This window comes from Cetorhinus maximus, chromosome 21 (genome assembly GCF_964194155.1).
Source record: "Cetorhinus maximus chromosome 21, sCetMax3.hap1.1, whole genome shotgun sequence".
Classification (NCBI taxonomy): domain Eukaryota; kingdom Metazoa; phylum Chordata; class Chondrichthyes; order Lamniformes; family Cetorhinidae; genus Cetorhinus; species Cetorhinus maximus.
The window spans coordinates 3,629,694-3,646,852 of record NC_135899.1 but is presented as its reverse complement, the minus strand read 5'-3'; the positions used below and the strand labels follow the sequence as shown (position 1 = coordinate 3,646,852).

At 48.8% G+C, this 17,159-nt stretch overlaps 2 protein-coding genes across 2 annotated transcripts in view; both read right to left on the bottom strand.

Moving 5' to 3' along the window:
* Positions 1-17,159, bottom strand: part of LOC144695595 (zinc-binding protein A33-like) — a 186,107-nt gene that overhangs the window by 91,439 nt on the left and 77,509 nt on the right. The gene's annotated exons all lie outside the window — the stretch shown is intronic.
* LOC144695608 (claudin-3-like) lies at positions 11,062-12,050 on the bottom strand. The gene has a single exon (XM_078566507.1). It carries the CDS (start codon positions 11,714-11,716, stop codon positions 11,084-11,086), a length of 633 nt encoding a protein of 210 aa, XP_078422633.1. The 5' UTR covers positions 11,717-12,050; the 3' UTR covers positions 11,062-11,083.

Sequence of the window (17,159 nt, the reverse complement as noted above, 5' to 3'; positions counted from 1 at the left end):
GTGGGGGTTATGCCGGGTCATGAGGTTATAGATTGTGGTTGAGTACAATTCTGCTGCTGATGGCCCACAGCACCTCATGGATGCCCAGGCTTGAGTTGCTAGATCTGTTCAAAATCTATCCCATTTAGCATGGTGGTAGTGCCACCCAACACGATGGAGGGTGTCCTCAATGTGAAGGCGGGCATGCACAGGAGTCGGATTTATACCTGGAGGATTTATACCGTTTGGACCCTTGCTGTCACCAGACAGCCTTCGGTCACCCTGGCAATGAGGATTGTACTCTTCACTGGTGGCACCTCCTCTGAGGAGGAAGAAAGGGTCAGAAAGGAGAGGAGGCCAGATGTCCATAGGCAATGCCCAAGGGAACAACCTGTGGGAGAGGGGGTGCAGGCACAGGGGGAACAGGGCTAGCAGGGAGTCCAAGGCAGAAGGAGCGCAGAAGACGCCACTATCCTGCTGCCAGAGTGTACAGGCAGCAATGCAGCTACCTCAACAGGCCAGAGGTGCAATGCCGAAGGAGACTCCGCCTCTCCAGGGAGACTGTGATCTCCATTTGTCATATGATTGGGCCTGAGATCACCTCCAAGCGTGTGGGTGGACACCCCATGCCAGTGGCTCTGAAGGTCACAGTGGCCCTCAACTGCAATGCTTCCGGCTCTTTCCAGGGCTCAGTGAGGGCTCTGGAGTGCCCCAATTTGCTGCGCACAGTTGCGCTAAGCTGGTGACTGACACTCTGTTCAGGTGGGTCATGACACTTATTCATTACCGGATGGATGAGGCCAGCCAGGCTGAGCGGGCCAGAGGCTTTGCAGCGATTGCTGGGTTCGCCCGCATCCAGGATGCCATCGATTGCACACATGTGGCCATCAAGGCGTCGGTGGGTGAGCCGGGTGCCTTTGTCAACATGAAAGGATCCCACTCCATGAACGTGCAGATAGTTTGTGGCCACAAGGCACAGGTTCTGCAAGTCTGTGCAAGGTATCCTGGGAGCTCCCATGATGCATGCATCCTCTGTCACTCACAAGTGCCAAGACTGTTCACTGCTCCAGCTCGACTGGATGGATGGCTGCTGGGTGACAAGGGCTATCCCTTGAAAAGGTGGCTCACGACACCTCTCCGCCACCCAAGAACAGAGGCAGAGCAGCGTTATAATAGGAGCCATGCCTCCATAAGGGGGATGATTGAGAGGACCATAGGTCCTCTGACGGTGAGATTCAGATGCCTGGTCCGCTCAGGGGGTGCACTACAATACCCCACAGAATAGGTGTCACTGATCGTGGTTGCATGCTGTGCTCACCACAATCTGTCTCTGGCAAGGGGGGGACCCACTGGAGGAAGAGGATCTGGAGACAGCTCCACAGGCCACAGAGGATGAATCCAGTGGTGAGTCAAAAGAGGAGCCCAGTGAGGAGCACGGTGAGGGTGTGGAGGCAGACCTCTGGATCCTTCAGGGAGGCAGGAACACCAGGGAGGCCTTGATCCAACGCTGCCTCAGTTAGACTGCCAGGGGCACTGCCGCCTTACCCAATGTTTGTAATGAGCCATTCCATTCAACTCAAAGTCCACTCAGTTCCTGTGCAATAAAGTTTAGAGCCCCTCACGTCCAACTGAGATACTGGCGTGCCCTGCACCTGTAAAACAAGTGAAGCATACTCAGGCCATTAACACAAAAGCAAAACTTATATGCTCTGCAGACAATGAACATAACATTATAACAGTCACACCGGTAAACAACTTAACAAATAATGGCAGAACAGAAGATCACCCATGAAAAGTCCCTTGGTGCCCGCTCCCCCACCCGCCCCCCCCACCCCCCCCCCCCCCATCCACCCCCCGTCCCCCCCACTCCCCTCACTGGCAGTGGCATCGGAGGCCGCCTGCTGACCCGGGTGTCATGATGGCCCTGGTGACCTTGGCGGCCGTCCCCTGGCTGGCAGACCCTGTGTGGCCACTGCCTCTGAGGGTGGGTCCAGTTCCATGGCTGGGCACTCCTCAGTCGTTGCGCCTCATCAGATGGCAGTCAGTGGCAGAGGAGCGGAGGAGTTGGTGCCGCCATCCAGAGTGTCCTGAGGGGAGCCCGCAGAGACAACATGAAGCTCGTCCGCCAACCTGAGGTCAGTCTGGCCCTCCCTTCTCGCCATTGATGGACCTGGCAGAGATACTAGATGCCTCATCCATCTCTCACACTGGCAGTGACCACCTGAGGTCAGTGCCTGTGTGAGGGTTTACAGGTCCGAGTGCAACCCCAGGAACCCCTGATTCTGTTCCTGGAGCTGCCTCTCCATGAGGGACGCCACTCTCTCAATGAAGAAAGCAGTGTGCTCGGTGCTGAGGGTCAACGCAGTGCTCTGCACGGACTCCTCCCTGACGGAGACCATGGCATGCAGGCTCTCTTGGATCTCCACCAGATCCTCCCGTGCATCCCGCTGGACATCCAGCATCTGCCGCCTAATGGACGACTCCAGAAGCTCATCATCTGCCCCGGACTCAGCATGGTCTTGGTCCCCAGCAGTCCTCCGACTGCCAGCACCCTGGGTACTCTCTGCCTCCACAAGCTCCTCATGCCAGTGTGCCGTGCCCTCTCCACTGTGCACTGACATTGTAGCCAACAATCTAATGACGGCCGAGGTGCTGGTATCTGCGCTGGCGCCTGGTTCAGAGAGGGGGTGTGACGCTGGTGCGTTTGACGGGCACTGGGCCTCTGGTGTCAAGCCTGGCTCCTCGGGATCCTGCTATCGTTTGCTGGGTGGCGATTCTAGGGGAGGAATACAACATGGCAGCAGTATCCATCATCGCACACTCCACTGTGCATGCCAGGCAGGCTGGTGAGACAATGGAGATCTGCATTATGGTTCCTTCATCTTTCAATGAACAATGAGGACTGGAGGTTTGAGGTTTCCATTACAGATGAAACAACACAACAATGCTTACACACTCCGACACTCTCACATCTGTTCACTGTACTATTACCTGCATCAGAGACCCCTGCCTCTCCACGGCCAGTGGACTGAGCTGGGAATCGGCACTCCATCACCAGGGCATCCATCCTGTACCTCGTTATCAGGCTTGGGGGGGCCTCCGCCTGTCCTTGACCCCTCGATGGTGTTATGGCTTCTCTTCTCCGGAAAGGAAAGAGGGGCATTGACTCGTCCACTCTCTGCCTGCAGCGCCATTGCAGCCTGGCCAACCCCAGCTGAGGGGAAACTTGCAGGGCACATTCGAGCCATGGCCCTCAACCCGCAAGGCAATCAGGCCAAGCAGCCAGAGCTCACCACTTTGGCTGGTGCCAATGTCAGTGACAGTTGGCACCCAGACTCGTACATCCCCGAGCACCACGGAGTTGGGGCAGCCGTTAACACTCCTCCACGCAGATCCATGCCAACTCGGTACTCACCCTTGCTGAGTGCAGCAGATCATAGATCCTTTTGCGGCACTGCACCCACGTGCGCCGCACAACATCATGGCTGCTGACCTGGGCTGCCACCTCTGCCCATGCCTTCTTGGTGAGGTGCAGTGGCCTCCTCTTGCCATCCCTGGGTATGAAGATGTCCCACCTGGCACTGACCTCCTCCACAAGGATACCCAGGCACTCATCCAAGAACCACAGTGGGGGGGAACGAATGCCCACTGGGCTTGCCCTCCCGCTTGGCGTGCCCAGCAGGTTCAGATGCCATTGCTATTCTAAAGAAATTTTTCTTCCTCGAACTCGACAGCTCCTTCTGTGTCCCCTGGCAGCCTTCAGGGATCTGCCTCTGCTGCTTTTCAATCCCCCGCCAGGCTGCTATTGGACCTGGTGCCTAACAGGCTCCCACCCCGCCTGGCCCTTCCGACCAGCTGAAGGACGTGTTTCACCCAGGGCGGGCCTTAATTGGCCACCCAGCGCAAAATCGTGTTGGAAACGTGACCTCACCTGGGAGCGGATTCTACATCGGCTTCCGGGCCTGCCGATTTCGTGCACACACAAAGCATGAAATTCAGGCCTAAAAATCTACCGCTTGCCTCCCAAAGACATTGGATTGAAAAATTGGACTGAAATGATCAGGTAGGTTTCAATTTCTCATTGCCATTTGACCTTGGTGCCGTGTTAATCTCACCCCCTCCCAGCCCACAAAGATGATAGGATGGGATGCAGATATCTCCCAGATGTTCACGCAGTGTGCTGGTTGGCATTGTTTGAGTTAAAGCCAGGTAAATTGTTAGCTGCGACTCAGTCGGTTGGTCAGGATGCCAGAATGGGATGGACCATCTTTCTGTTGTGCATCTTCCCCACTGGTGGCATCCATGCCGATGGCCATCAGCGCCCCTTGCTCTCAAATTCCATCCTCAAACTCCTTCACTGCTTACGCTGCTGCTCTCGAGATGCTGCTGATATCTGGAATGCTAAACAAGGACTCAACCTCACACTGCTCAGTGCGATTATCCTGCACGTTGGGACAGTGGGAGCTAAGTATTTTTGGAATGAAGTATCTTTGAGGGTACCTGAGCCAGACTGCTCCTTGGTATTCCAGGGCACTCTCGATAATTGCCTGGTAAACTTGGCTCATTCATGGGACAAGGAGGGATAGACCTTTCCAGATCTCTATGTTCTATTCCCTGGAATTTCGAAGATTGTGGACTGGGAGGGTGGTGGAGGCGGGTTGCCTCACATCCTTTATAAAGTACCTGGATGAGCACTTGGCACCATCATAACATTCAAGGCTATGGGCCAAGTGCTGGTAAATGGGATTAGGTAGGTAGGTCAGGTGTTTCTCACGTGTCGGTGCAGACTCGATGGGCTGAAGGGCCTCTTCTGCACTGTGTGATTCTGTGATTCTGATTTGATCAAAGTTTTTAAGGTACTAGGGGAACTGATAAGGCTGACAGAAAGAAACATTACCGATGATTGGGGAACCTAAGACTGGGGGACACGGTCTAAAAATTACAACCAGATCATTCCAAGTGAAGTAAGGAAACACTTCCACATGCAAAAGGTGCAGAAGTTTGGACCTCTCTTCCACAATGGATAATGGTAGGTAAATTCTTAATTTTAAAACTGAGGTTGATAGGTTTTTAATAACTAAAGGTATTTTTTTTCTTCTTTCCTGGGATGTGGACTTATTTATAGCCCATCCCTAACTGCCCTTGAAATGAAAGCTTAATTCACAGAACAGTTAACAATCAACCACATTGCTGTGGGTCTGGAGCCACCTGTAGGCCAGACCGGGTAAGGACGGCAGATTTCCTTCCCTAAAGGACATTAGTGAACCAGATGGGTTTTTACAACAATCAATGAGTATTAAGGGGTGTGGGACAATGTGATTTATGGAGTTATGTCACATATTAGTCATGTTCTCATTGAAAGGTGACAGAACAGGCTTGAAGTGGTAAATGACCTACCCCTGCTCCTATATCCGTATACATGAGTGAGCACCTTCAGGAGAGGAGGAGGAATAAAATGAGAAAATACCGTTTTAATACCGTTTTTAAAAGGCACTTTAATAGTGGCACATACAGAAATTAATTGGAATGTTTTATAAAGCAGAGCCAATCATTCAGTTCCATGCCACAGGACATTTATATAGTAATATATACTATATATATATCTGTATATAGTAATCACCAACAGGAATAGTTCATCATCCACATCCGTGTAACTCCTGTCATCTGTTCTCACTCAAGTTCTTCCAGGCTTGTGAATACCTTACAATTTCACTGCCAGGTAAACCCAACACAGCTGCTCCTCGAATAACATGGAGGCATCAGCCTGGACGTTCTGCTACATTAGTACCCCTTGAACACAGCCTCCAGCCCAGACATTTCCTGCCGTGTCTCCGGTGTGTACGGGTGGGGGGGATGGGGAGACGGGGGGGCGCTGAAGTGGAGAATCACAACAGGACATCTGTAATGCCCTGCACATGGGGAAAACAGCTGCTCTCCATGTACCCTTTCGAAAAGGACATGTCTAACATTGGTCTGAATTACAGTCAGGAGGAAAGCTTCATGAGATATCACTGTGTGTAGAGAGTAGAGGAATTCTTGCCTAGAAGCTCCCAGTGAGCTCCCAATGTGCCGCCATGTTCAGTGTGGGTCAAAAGCGTTGCTTCAGAAAATGAATAGCTACAAGTCCAATAGCTCCACAAGGAAGACTACAGTCCCAGACTTTAAATCCATCCACCTCACTTTCCCTGGACCAAGCAACATGACAAAATTATTATTTATTATTGGTTCTTGGGATGTGGACTTTTCTGGCTAGGCAAACATTTATTGCCCATCCCTAATTGCCCTTGGAAAGGTGTGGTGAGCTTACCCTTATGTTCTAATCCTTCCAAGGCCTGGCCTCTCCTTACCTGTGTGAACTCCTGTGGCCCTGCAGCCCTCTGAGCTATCTGAATTCCTCCGATTCTAACCTCTTGTATATCCCGGACTTCCTCCCCACTCCACCATTGGTGGCTGTGTCTTTAGTCATGTAGCCCCTAAGCTGTGGTTGTCCTTCACCTCAGTGTGTGTTATAATATAAAATGCATGGCAGGAACTCTCCAAGGTTCCATCGACAGCACCTCCCAAACCCACGACCTCTACCATCTAGAAGGACAAGGGCAGCAGATACATGGGAACACCACCACCTGGAAGTTCCCTTCCAAGTCACTCACCATCCTGACTGGGAAATGTATCACTGTTCCTTCACTGTCGCTGGGTCAAAATCCTGGAACTCCCTCCCTAACAGCACTGTGGGTGTATCTACACCACAGGGGCTGAAGCGGTTCAAGAAGGCAGCTCACCACCACCTTCTCAAGGGCAATTAGGGATGGGCAATAAATGCCAGCCTAGTCAGCGATGTCCACATCCCATGAATGAATAAAAGAATAAAAGCAACCTGGGAAATTATCCAGGGCCTCTTCAGTGGGTCAGTTCATGCAATGGAACACGCGTATCCCAATTATTTTGGCAATCAGGTTTTTAATTGGGCATTAATCACGGAGGCTGGAGATAATTTTAAGTTTCGGACAGAATGTAAAATGATCGCTCTTGGATCTGCTTCCCAATCTACATCTCTCCTGTGTACGAAAGTCAATGGAAAGGGAAATTAGCAGGAATCTATAAAGGGCAGTCAACCTAATATTGCTCGTTCTACAGTTAGAAAAAAAGTTATTGCAATTTGTTCACCTAACACTGATTGGTCTGCTGCCTGCCTTGGTCAATGCTGCTTCCCTGACCTCTACTGGTGGGAATTGTAGGAACAAGTAGTCAAAAGAACTCAACCTGCAGGTGTGTTATGGGCGCTCGCCACTTGTTCGATATCCTGGGGCGGGGTGGGGGGTGGTGGGTGGAAGGGCAGGGAGAGAGGGGGTATGATATGGTGGGGGTTGTCATTCCAGGTAGGGTGGGCAGAGAGATTCCAGGTTGGGTTGGGCGTGACGAAGAGGCAAGATGTGGCACAGCAGGGCAGGAAACGAGCCTTTTTTTAAAAAAAGGGATAAGATAGGAAATAATTCAAAGAAAAATGATGCAAAATAAGGCATTTTGGAGCAGGGAGCCAAGAGTGAAGGATTTGTGACTGGGAAATTTTCTGACAGTTCATTGGTCACTGGTATCGACTGTTGAAGGGAGTTTCCAGTATCACATCCAATCTGCACCATCTCAAAACCTGGGCCTTCACCCCTCAGGTTAAACTTTGTAGCAGTTCCTCTGCTACCGGTGAAGGGAGGCTGTGCGTCTCACCAGCTGCAGAGCTGGAAGAATGCAGCAGCGGCAAGGCGGTCCAGGTCTTTGTGATTCGACATGTCACTGAAATCTGGCCGCCAGCCCTTCAAGATTGTGTGGACAATGACAGTGCCCCAAGGTCCACATGTTGAACAAAGTGTCACGCAGGCCTCTCCCAGGCTCCATTTGCCAAGTCCTGTGGCGATGGAGAATTAGTGACGGGGACAGGGCTGTGAACCTGGGAGTCCCTGGTCCAGGATCTGCCACCCAAGCAATTTAAACTTAATGTTCACCTGGCATGCCTCCAGGCTGGTGCCTGCTTGCTCTGCCCAGTAGGGAGCTCTGCACATCCCTGGATGCACACACATGCATAAAGTCCTCTCCCGGCTATTTACAAAAAAATGTTGGGACAAATGTCCATCTATACCACCTGGGCATTGAGTATTGCCTGGCTGAATGGAACGCGGAAAGGAAAGATGGCAGACAGGACCGTGACGCTTGAAGTATTATCAGCCAGTAATGTATGGAAGAAAAATCCATTTGTTTGTCCCTTTGCGAAATCCTCCCTGTCAGATTTCCTTTCTGGGCTCCCCACAACCGTTGCTTAACACCCAGGGAGTAAAGAGGGCAATCTGCCTGTTTGGAGACTGTTGTGGTCATGGGGTGGGGGTGGGGTGGGAGGAGTGGGGGTGGTGGGCATGTAGGAGGAGAGAGTTGCTGCTCTCAAATTCTTTAAGTTAATGTCAGGTGCATCTCAAAATAATATCCAAGGGAATCCAAAAGACTTCCCCATGGACTTTGCAAAGCAAGCTTGATGCATCATTGGAGATTTTTTTTATTCATTCATGGGATCTGAGCATCACTAGCTGGGCCAGCATTTATTGCCCATCCCTAATTGCCCTTGAGGAGGTGGTGGTGAGCTGTCTCCTTGAACCGCTGCAGTCCATGTGGTGTAGGTACACCCACAGTGCTGTTAGGGAGGGAGTTCCAGGATTTTGACCCAGCGACAAATATATTTCCAAGTCAGGATGGTCAGTGACTTGGAGGGGAACTTCCAGGTGGTGGTGCTCCCATCTATCTGCTCCTCTCATCCTTCTAGATGATAGCATTCATGGGTTTGGAAGACACTGTCCAAGGAGCCTTGGTGAGTTGCTGCAGTGCATCTTGTAGATGGTACACACTGCTGCTACTGTGCATTGGTGGTGGAGGGAGTGAATGTTTGTGGATGGGGTGCCAATCAAGCGGGCTGATTTGTCCTGAATGGTGTCAAGCTTCTTGAGTGTTGTTGGAGCTAAACTCATCCAGGCGAGTGGGGAGTATTCCATCACCCTCCTGACTTGTGCCTTGTAGATGGTGGGCAGGCTTTGGGGAATCAGGAGGTGAGTTACTCATCATATGATTCATAGCCTCTCACCTGGTCTTGTAGCCACAGTATTTATATGGCTAGTCAGTTTATGGTCAATGGTAACCCCCAGGATGTTGATAGTGGGGGATTCAGTGATGGCAATGCCATTGAACATCAAGGGGCGATGGTTAGATTCTCTCTTGTTGGAGATGGTCATTGCTTGGCTCTTGTGTGGTGTGAATGTTACTTGCTACATGCCAGCCCAAGCCTGGATATTGTCCAGGATGCATTTGGACACGGACTGCTTCATCTGATGAGTCACGAATGGTGCTGAACATTGTGCAATCATCAGTGAACATCCCCATTTCTGACCTTATGATGGAAGGTAGGTCATTGATGAAGCAGCTGAAGATGTTTGGGCCAAGGACACTACCCTGGGGAACTCCTGCAGTGATGTCCTGGAACTGAGATGATTGACCTCCAACAACCACAACCATCTTCCTTTATGCTAGGTATGACTCCAACCAGTGGAGTTTTCCCCCTGATTCCCATTGACTCCAGTTTTGCTAGGGCTCCTTAATGTCGCACTCGGTCAAATGCGGCCTTGATGACAAGGGCAATCACTCTCACCTCACCTCTGGAGTTCAGCTCTTTTGCCCTTGTTTGGACCAAGGCTATAATGAGGTCAGGAGCTGAGTGGCCCTGGCAGAACCCAAACTGAGCATCAGTTCTCTTTGGGGAATCTCACTCCAGACTTTTGCCAAAACCAGATTATTTTTTCTTTCATGGGATGTGGGTGGCACTGGCAAAGTCAGCATTTGTTGCCCATCCCTAATTGCCCTTGAACTGAGTTGACATTTCAGAGAGCAGTTAAGAGTCAACCCCATTGCTGTGGGCCTGGGGTCACATGTAGGACAGCAGATTTCCTTCCCTAAAGAACATTAGTGAACCAGATGGGTGTTCGCAACAATTGATGATAGTTTCATGGTCACCATTACTGAGACTAGCTTTATATTCCAGATTTATTAATTGAATTATGGTGGGATTTGAACCCAAGTCCCCAGAACATTAGCTTGGGCCTCTCGGATTACTAATCTAGTGACATTACCACTGCACCACCATCTCCTCATTTACAAACTCAAAGTGTAGCCTTGGTCTGAAGTTCCATCAGTCTAACACTGGGATCTCCTATGTTGCCCCCATCAATCTACGTTGAGACCCTACAGGCAGAATAGCCACTGAGGCTGATAGATTGTTTTTATTGTTAGGCAAGGTATAAAAGGTTAAGGATCAAGGTGTGGCATGTGGAGTGGGGATACAAATAAACCACGATTCCATTGAATGGTGGAACATAGGAACATTGAAGCAGCAATAGGCCATTCAGCCCTGCTCTGCCATCCAACCAGACCTTGGCTGACCTTCTACCTCAATGCCATTTTCCTGCACTGTCCCCATATCCCTTGATACCTTTAATATCTCGAAATCTGTCAATCTCAGTCTTGAACATGCTCAATGATCGAATCTCCACAGCCCTCTGGGACCGAGAATTCCAAAAGATTCACCACCCTCTGAGTGAAGAAATTCCTCCTCATCTTGATCCTAAATGGCCTGCCTCTTATTCTGAGACTGTGCCCCTGTTCTGGGAATGAGTTACCCCAGTTCCTGCGCTCCGCAGATAGACTTGGCCTAATAATTAAATTGCTTAACATAATCTATTTGAGCGTGCTAAATCAGAAAGACACTCTGCTGCCTGCACTTTCAAACCTCTACTGCTAAGAAGCCTATATTAAATATGTTTTTTACTAAATTGTGAGCTGTACTGAATCTCTGAGTTGCATTTAATTAGACATTCTGATTGCTATGTAGCTTAAACCAGATTATAAACTTTTATATATCTATCTATCTATATATATATATATACATATATGACTGAAAAGCTAAGCGGACAATATAGGATTACAACAGTTTTACAATTGAGGATCCCTCAATTTCCACACTGTTGACTGTTAATCTCCATACTCTTCAGTTAGAAGGTACCCCAATTTCTGTGCCATTTCTCTACACATAATGGCTCTCACTGTAGCCTGCTTGCCCACGAGCGTAATGTGTTGGAGTTGTCTGTGTTCTCGATCTGTAACAGGAGCTCCACAGAAGCCCGCTGGCAGCAATGAAGAGGACGCCAGCCGCCATGCCAATGTACAAGGATGGCCCCAGCTCCCTCTTGACAGCATCGGGAATGGATACGCTGTGGAAATCCCTGATGATGTTGCTGGCGTAACACGCCACCGGGACGAGCTGCAGAATCCCCGTCACCGTGAAGATGAAGCCGGCGGCCGAGATGAGCCGGCCCTTGCAGGGCACGCTCCTGACCAGCTTGGTCCAGCTAGCCCCGCCGATGCTCACCAGGATGCCCAAGGCCCCCAGCACCCCCGCGGTGGTGGTCAGTGCCCGCGCCAATTGGAGCTCCTGGCTCAGGATCAGCATGGAGTCGAAGGTGTTGCAGACCAGCTCGCCTGTGCTCTGCCACATGCAGTCCATCCACAGCCCCTCCATGGTCTGCTGGGCGGTCAGGATATTGGCCCCTTGGAAAGCGGGCACCTTCCACAGGGGCAATGTGCAGGTCAGGATAACACAAATCAACCCATTCACAGAGAGGAAGAGGCCAGTGATCTCCAGCATGACAGACTCCATCCTGCCTCCTTTCTCTTTGGTTGTAGCAATATGTCCTGGGTACAGCAACCAAATCAAATTCCCCGCTCAGGTGTCCCACTGAGCACCCAACTCAACCTCAGAAAGGCAAAAAAAGCCCGATTCTCAACGCTTTTTTGAAAAAGAAAATCTTCACTTTCTTAAAGCCAAATAGACGAAGATGTCAGGCTTGAGAAACGTTAGTTCAGCTCCTCTCTCTACAGACCGGGTGAGTTTTTCCAGCACTTTCTGGGTTGTTTTTTTATATATTTCAGATCTCCAGCACCCGCAGTATTTAGCTGTTGCTCCTTGGCTGATCTCACCTCCAGAAACGAGTCTATTCGCCCAGAATTTGCATTTTTGCGGAGCTGTCAAGAATTTCGTGCAAGTCTTCGCAGGAAGAGTAATTCACTCTTTTAAAAAGAACAAGTCACAATGTTTAAGTTCAGGCAATGACTTTTTTTTTTAACCCAGGGTCTCAGGTTAAGAGTTAATGCCCGAAGTACCTTCTCCCCTGGGTGTCTATGTTCCACAGGCCGTTCACTCTTCACTCTAATCCATATGTAACTCGGCTTTAGCTGCACTTTGACTGATGACCGCCTGGAGGCAGGCAATGGATTGACCCGTTCAACTGTGTAGAGTCTGCACCCAGGAGGGAATGGGGGGTTCTTCCTGACACTTGTCCAATTTGAACCAACAATATCTGATTCTTCAGTCTCCTGAAGTCTCGGGGAGGCTTCTCACTGTAGAGTCTTCATGCCATGCTTTTTCTATATCAAAAAAATCAAAATCTGTTTTATAATCTCCCCACTCCTCATCTACTGCAGTGAATTTATCCTAAACCTAGTTCCTTCCCATACAGTCTTCGGATGACTTAGGAAAGAGCTGATGTCTTTTCAAATGTGTTTCACTGAATCCAGAGTCCGCCTTGAAGAGGTCTCACTGAGGGTTGTTTTATGTGGGTCGCTCTCTCTCTCTCTCTCTTCCTCTATTTTGCCGCTCAGGAGACCTGTCGGCGTTTATTTATTTCTCAAACCCGAGCAGAACCCACTGCAGGACTGATGACGTGACTTTTCCCAGCCTTACTTTATTTTTCCTCTGCTTCAAGATAAGGGATTGCTGAGAAATTCCGAGAAGCGTTCACCACCCTGGAGATTCCAGTGCTCCCCTCCACCACCATCCGCTTCCAATGGTTCACGAAAGCCAACATAGGAGTGAGGCAGCCTGGCGTTCCCTCACATACATTTACGTCAGTCGTGTATTTCAAAGGCAATCTGACATCTCAATAAACCGCATCTCCCCCACTTGTGGGATGAATAACCTTTTTTTTAATTAAAGAGAAGGGGTTGCCGTGACAAATCATCCTGCCTTCACTCCTGTCCTCCTATTCACTAGAGTGAAAGGCCAGAGCTACACAATGTTCCTTCTGCTCCCTTGTTACCCATCCAAGTGCACATCTTTGTGAAGCTTCATGCCTCTCTGTCTGTCAGATTCCACGCCCTCCCCGCCTGATTGGCCATTACCCTCTCTCCTGAAACTTAAGGTTGGAGTGGGTGATGCTGGGAGCAGGTGGGCATGGCCAGCATCAATGCCATGCTTATATGGGCACCTATTTGGGCATGTTCGCTGCATCCCATTTCTGCCTACCTACAGGAGGAGGGACGAGGGGGAAGGTTTCAGTGTCTGAGACCAAAGGTGTTGGCTGCTGGAAAGTTTAGCCCAAGGGGTCACGGGCTGGAACTCCACCATGAAGCACACTGCCACATGGCTCAAAGCCAACAGAGTGTGAAGAGATGGAAATCTTTGTACCACTGAGGTTAATGAGCAACCATTGACAAACGAGCCACAATGAAGAGACAATGCATGTGACCACCGTGTGAGTACAGCCGTGATCATTAGTCTAGGGTGCCCCTGCCACATCCACCACTGATTCTGACTCCTGTGCTCGTGTTATCAACAACACCACAAGCGAAGCATTGTTTCCACGTGTAGTCAGCATACTGAAGAAATAAATACAAATGTAGCTGATCCAAGCCAGAGGATGGTCACAAACATATTCTCTCGGTATAAAAAAATGAATTATGAAGAACGATCTTGGAAAATAAACTTCTTATTTTAGAAAAATAACATCATGCTTAAAATGTATGATTTCTTAATGTTTGCCCCTCCACAAATAATGATAGAGAATAATGGATGCCAGCTGTGCTCTGGCCCCTTGCTCAAATGGTTACTTTACAGAATGAGCCTAATAAATATTCCTAGGTTATTCAATCATTGCAGCATCATACCTGAGCAATCAAGATCTTAATGGGCTTCTGCATAAATGTTCCTTTCATTCTTTACTCTTTGTTTTGTCATAGGATGTGGGCATCGCTGGCAAGGCCAGCAATTTTGGCCCTTCCCTAATTACCCTTGAACTGAGTGGCTTGCCAGGCCATTTGAGAGGGCAGTTAAGAGTCAAGCACATTTCTGTGGGTCTGGAGTCACACGTCGGCCAGACCGGGTAAGGATGGCAGATTTTCTTCCCGAAAAAGGAAATTATTGAAACAGATGGGTTTTTACAATAATAGTTATCACAGCCACCATTACTGAGACTATTCCAGGTTTATTAATTGAATTTAAGTTCCACCAGCTGCTGTGGTGAGATTTGAACCCATGCCCCCAGAGTATTAACCTGGGTCCATCACTATATCACTATCTCCTTTTCCCCTGCCCCATATGGTACAATGATGAGCAGTGAGAAAACTGCTGGCTTGCTATTTCCTCAATTAGCAACATGCAAGCCAATAACAAAATCCCTACCAGCACCTTGGCTATGGTCATCCAACACACCAATAGACCTGTAATTAAACATGTGAGCAGTGTGGCTCAGTACCACACCAGGGCAGTTAAAGTTTGAGTGTTTTAAAAGAAAGGAAATAGTAATTGATGGACTGGACAAAGTATGCTAGTTTGTGCAAAGTTAAAAGAAGAGAAACAATGGGTGTGATTATTAATTGGCAACCCACAAGCTTTTACTCTGGTTATTGTTGACTTTGGGAATAGCCATCATCCAGTACAGGAAATGTTACAATGGCTCAGTCGCACAGGAGATTTTGGGCATTAAGACCTTACATGATGTTTTTTTTCCCTTTATTCTTTCACAGAATGTGGCCATCACTGTCAAGGCCAGCATTTGTTGCCCATCCCAGTTGTCTGGAGCCATTTCAGAGGGCAGTTAGGAGTCAGCCACATTGCTGTGGACCTAGAGTCACAATGTAGGCCAGACCAAGTAAGGACAGCAGATTTCCTTAGGGACCATCAGATTTTCTTAAGGGACATTAGTGGACCTGGTGGATTTTTACAAAAATTGATAATAGTTTCACAGTAACTACAACTGAAAGTTTTAAGTTCTAGATTCTATTAACAGAATTCAAATTCTACCAGCTTGCTATAGTGGGATTTGAACCCATGTCTCCAGAACACTGGCCTGGGCCTCTAGATTACTAGGCCAGTGACATTACTACTATGCCACCATCACCTGAAACATTAATTATAAATTTTCTCTCTTATCCTTAAGATGTTGGGTCTTAAGAACATAAGATACAGCAGCAGGAGTGGACCATACAGGCCCTCGAGTCTGCTATGTCATTCCATACAATTATGGCTGGTCTTCTGCCTCAACTCCACTTTCCGCCCGCTCCCCATATCCCATGATTTCCTGAGAGATCAAAAATCCATCTGTCCCAGTCCTAAATTTACTAAACAGTGGAGCATCCATAACCCTCTGGGGTAGAGAATTCCAAAACTCTCAGCAAAGACAGATTCCTTCTCATCTTAGCCCTAAATGATCAACCTCTTATCCGTATTCTGTTCCCTTGTTTCCTAGATTCCCCAGCCAGGGGAAACAACCTCTCGGTGTCTATCCTGTCAAGTCCCTTCAACATTTTTGATGTTTCAGTGAGATCACCTCTCATTCTTATAAACTCCAGAGACTAAGCCCAATTTTCTCAGCCTCTCATCATAGGGCGACGCTTTCATTCCAGGAACCAATCTAATTCCTTGTACTGCCTCCAAGACAACTCTATTTTCCCTTAAGCTCCTTGCTTAAGATGCAACTTCACGGGTATCAACAGTCTTCACTTAGGTTTCACTAGTCGGCATTCCTTATGCATGAGTGGGTGCTAATCAAATATTGAAAGTATCACAGTCGAGTATTGTTTTTCATTCTTTCAAAAGATGTGAGTGTCGCTGGCTAGGCCAGCATTTGTTGCCCATCCCTAATTGCCCTTGAGAAGGTGGCGGTGAGCTGCCTTCTTGAATTGTTGCAGTCCATCTGGTGTAGTTACACCTATAGTCCTATTAGGAAGGGAATTCCAAGAAGGAGTTCGAAGGAATGACAATATAGTTCCAAGTCAGGATGGTGAGTGGCTTGGAAGGGAACCTGCAGTTGATGGTGTTCCCAAGCATCTGCCGCCCTTGTCCTTCTAAATTGTGGTGGTTGTGGGTTTGGAAGGTGCTGTCAAAGGAGCCTTCAGGAGTTCCTGCAGTGCATCTTGTATATGGTACATGCTGCTGTCACTATGCATCGGTGGTTGAGAGAGTTAATGTTTAAGGTTGTGAATGGAATGCTGAGCAAGTGGTGATGCTTTGTCCTGTATAGTATTGAGTTTCTTGACTGTTGTTGAAGCCATGCTCATCGAGGCAATTGGAGAGCATCCTGTCACATTGCTGACTTGTTCCTTGTATGTGGCAGACAGGGTTTTGAGGACTCTCTTCTGAAGATGGTCATTGCCTGGCACTTGTATGGTGCAACTGTTACTGCTGTTTATCAGCTCAAGCCTGACTGTTGCCCAGTGCTTTACTGCATATGGGCACGGACTACTTCAGCAGCTGAGGTATTGCGAGTGGTGTTGAACATTTTGCAATCATCGACGAACATCCTCACTTCTGACCTTATGAGAGATGGAAGGTCATTGATGAAGCAGCTAAAAATATTTGAGCCTAGGACACTACCCTCAGGAACTCCTGCAGTGATGCCCTGGGGTTGTGACAGCTAAAGCTGAGGTAGCTGTGAGAGTCAATGGGCGTGTAACATTGCTAGACAGTCTATCACCAGAAATGGAGACAGGGAGGTCAATGAAGGGAAGGGAAGCATTGGAGGTGGATCATGTGAAGGTGATAGAGGGGTGGAAATTGGAAGCAAAATCAATGAATCTTTCCAGGTCCAGACGAGAGCATGAAGCGGCACCGATACGATCATTGAAGTACCAAAAAAAGAGTTGTGGAAGGGGGGGCCTGAGTAGGACTGGAATAAGGAATGTCCCACATACCCCATAAAGAGACAGGCATAACTGGGGCCCATGCGGGTACCCATAGCCACACCTTTTATTTGGAGGAAGTGAGACAAGTTAAAGGAGAAGTTGTTCAGTGAGAGAACAAGTTCAGCCAGACGCAGGAGAGTGGT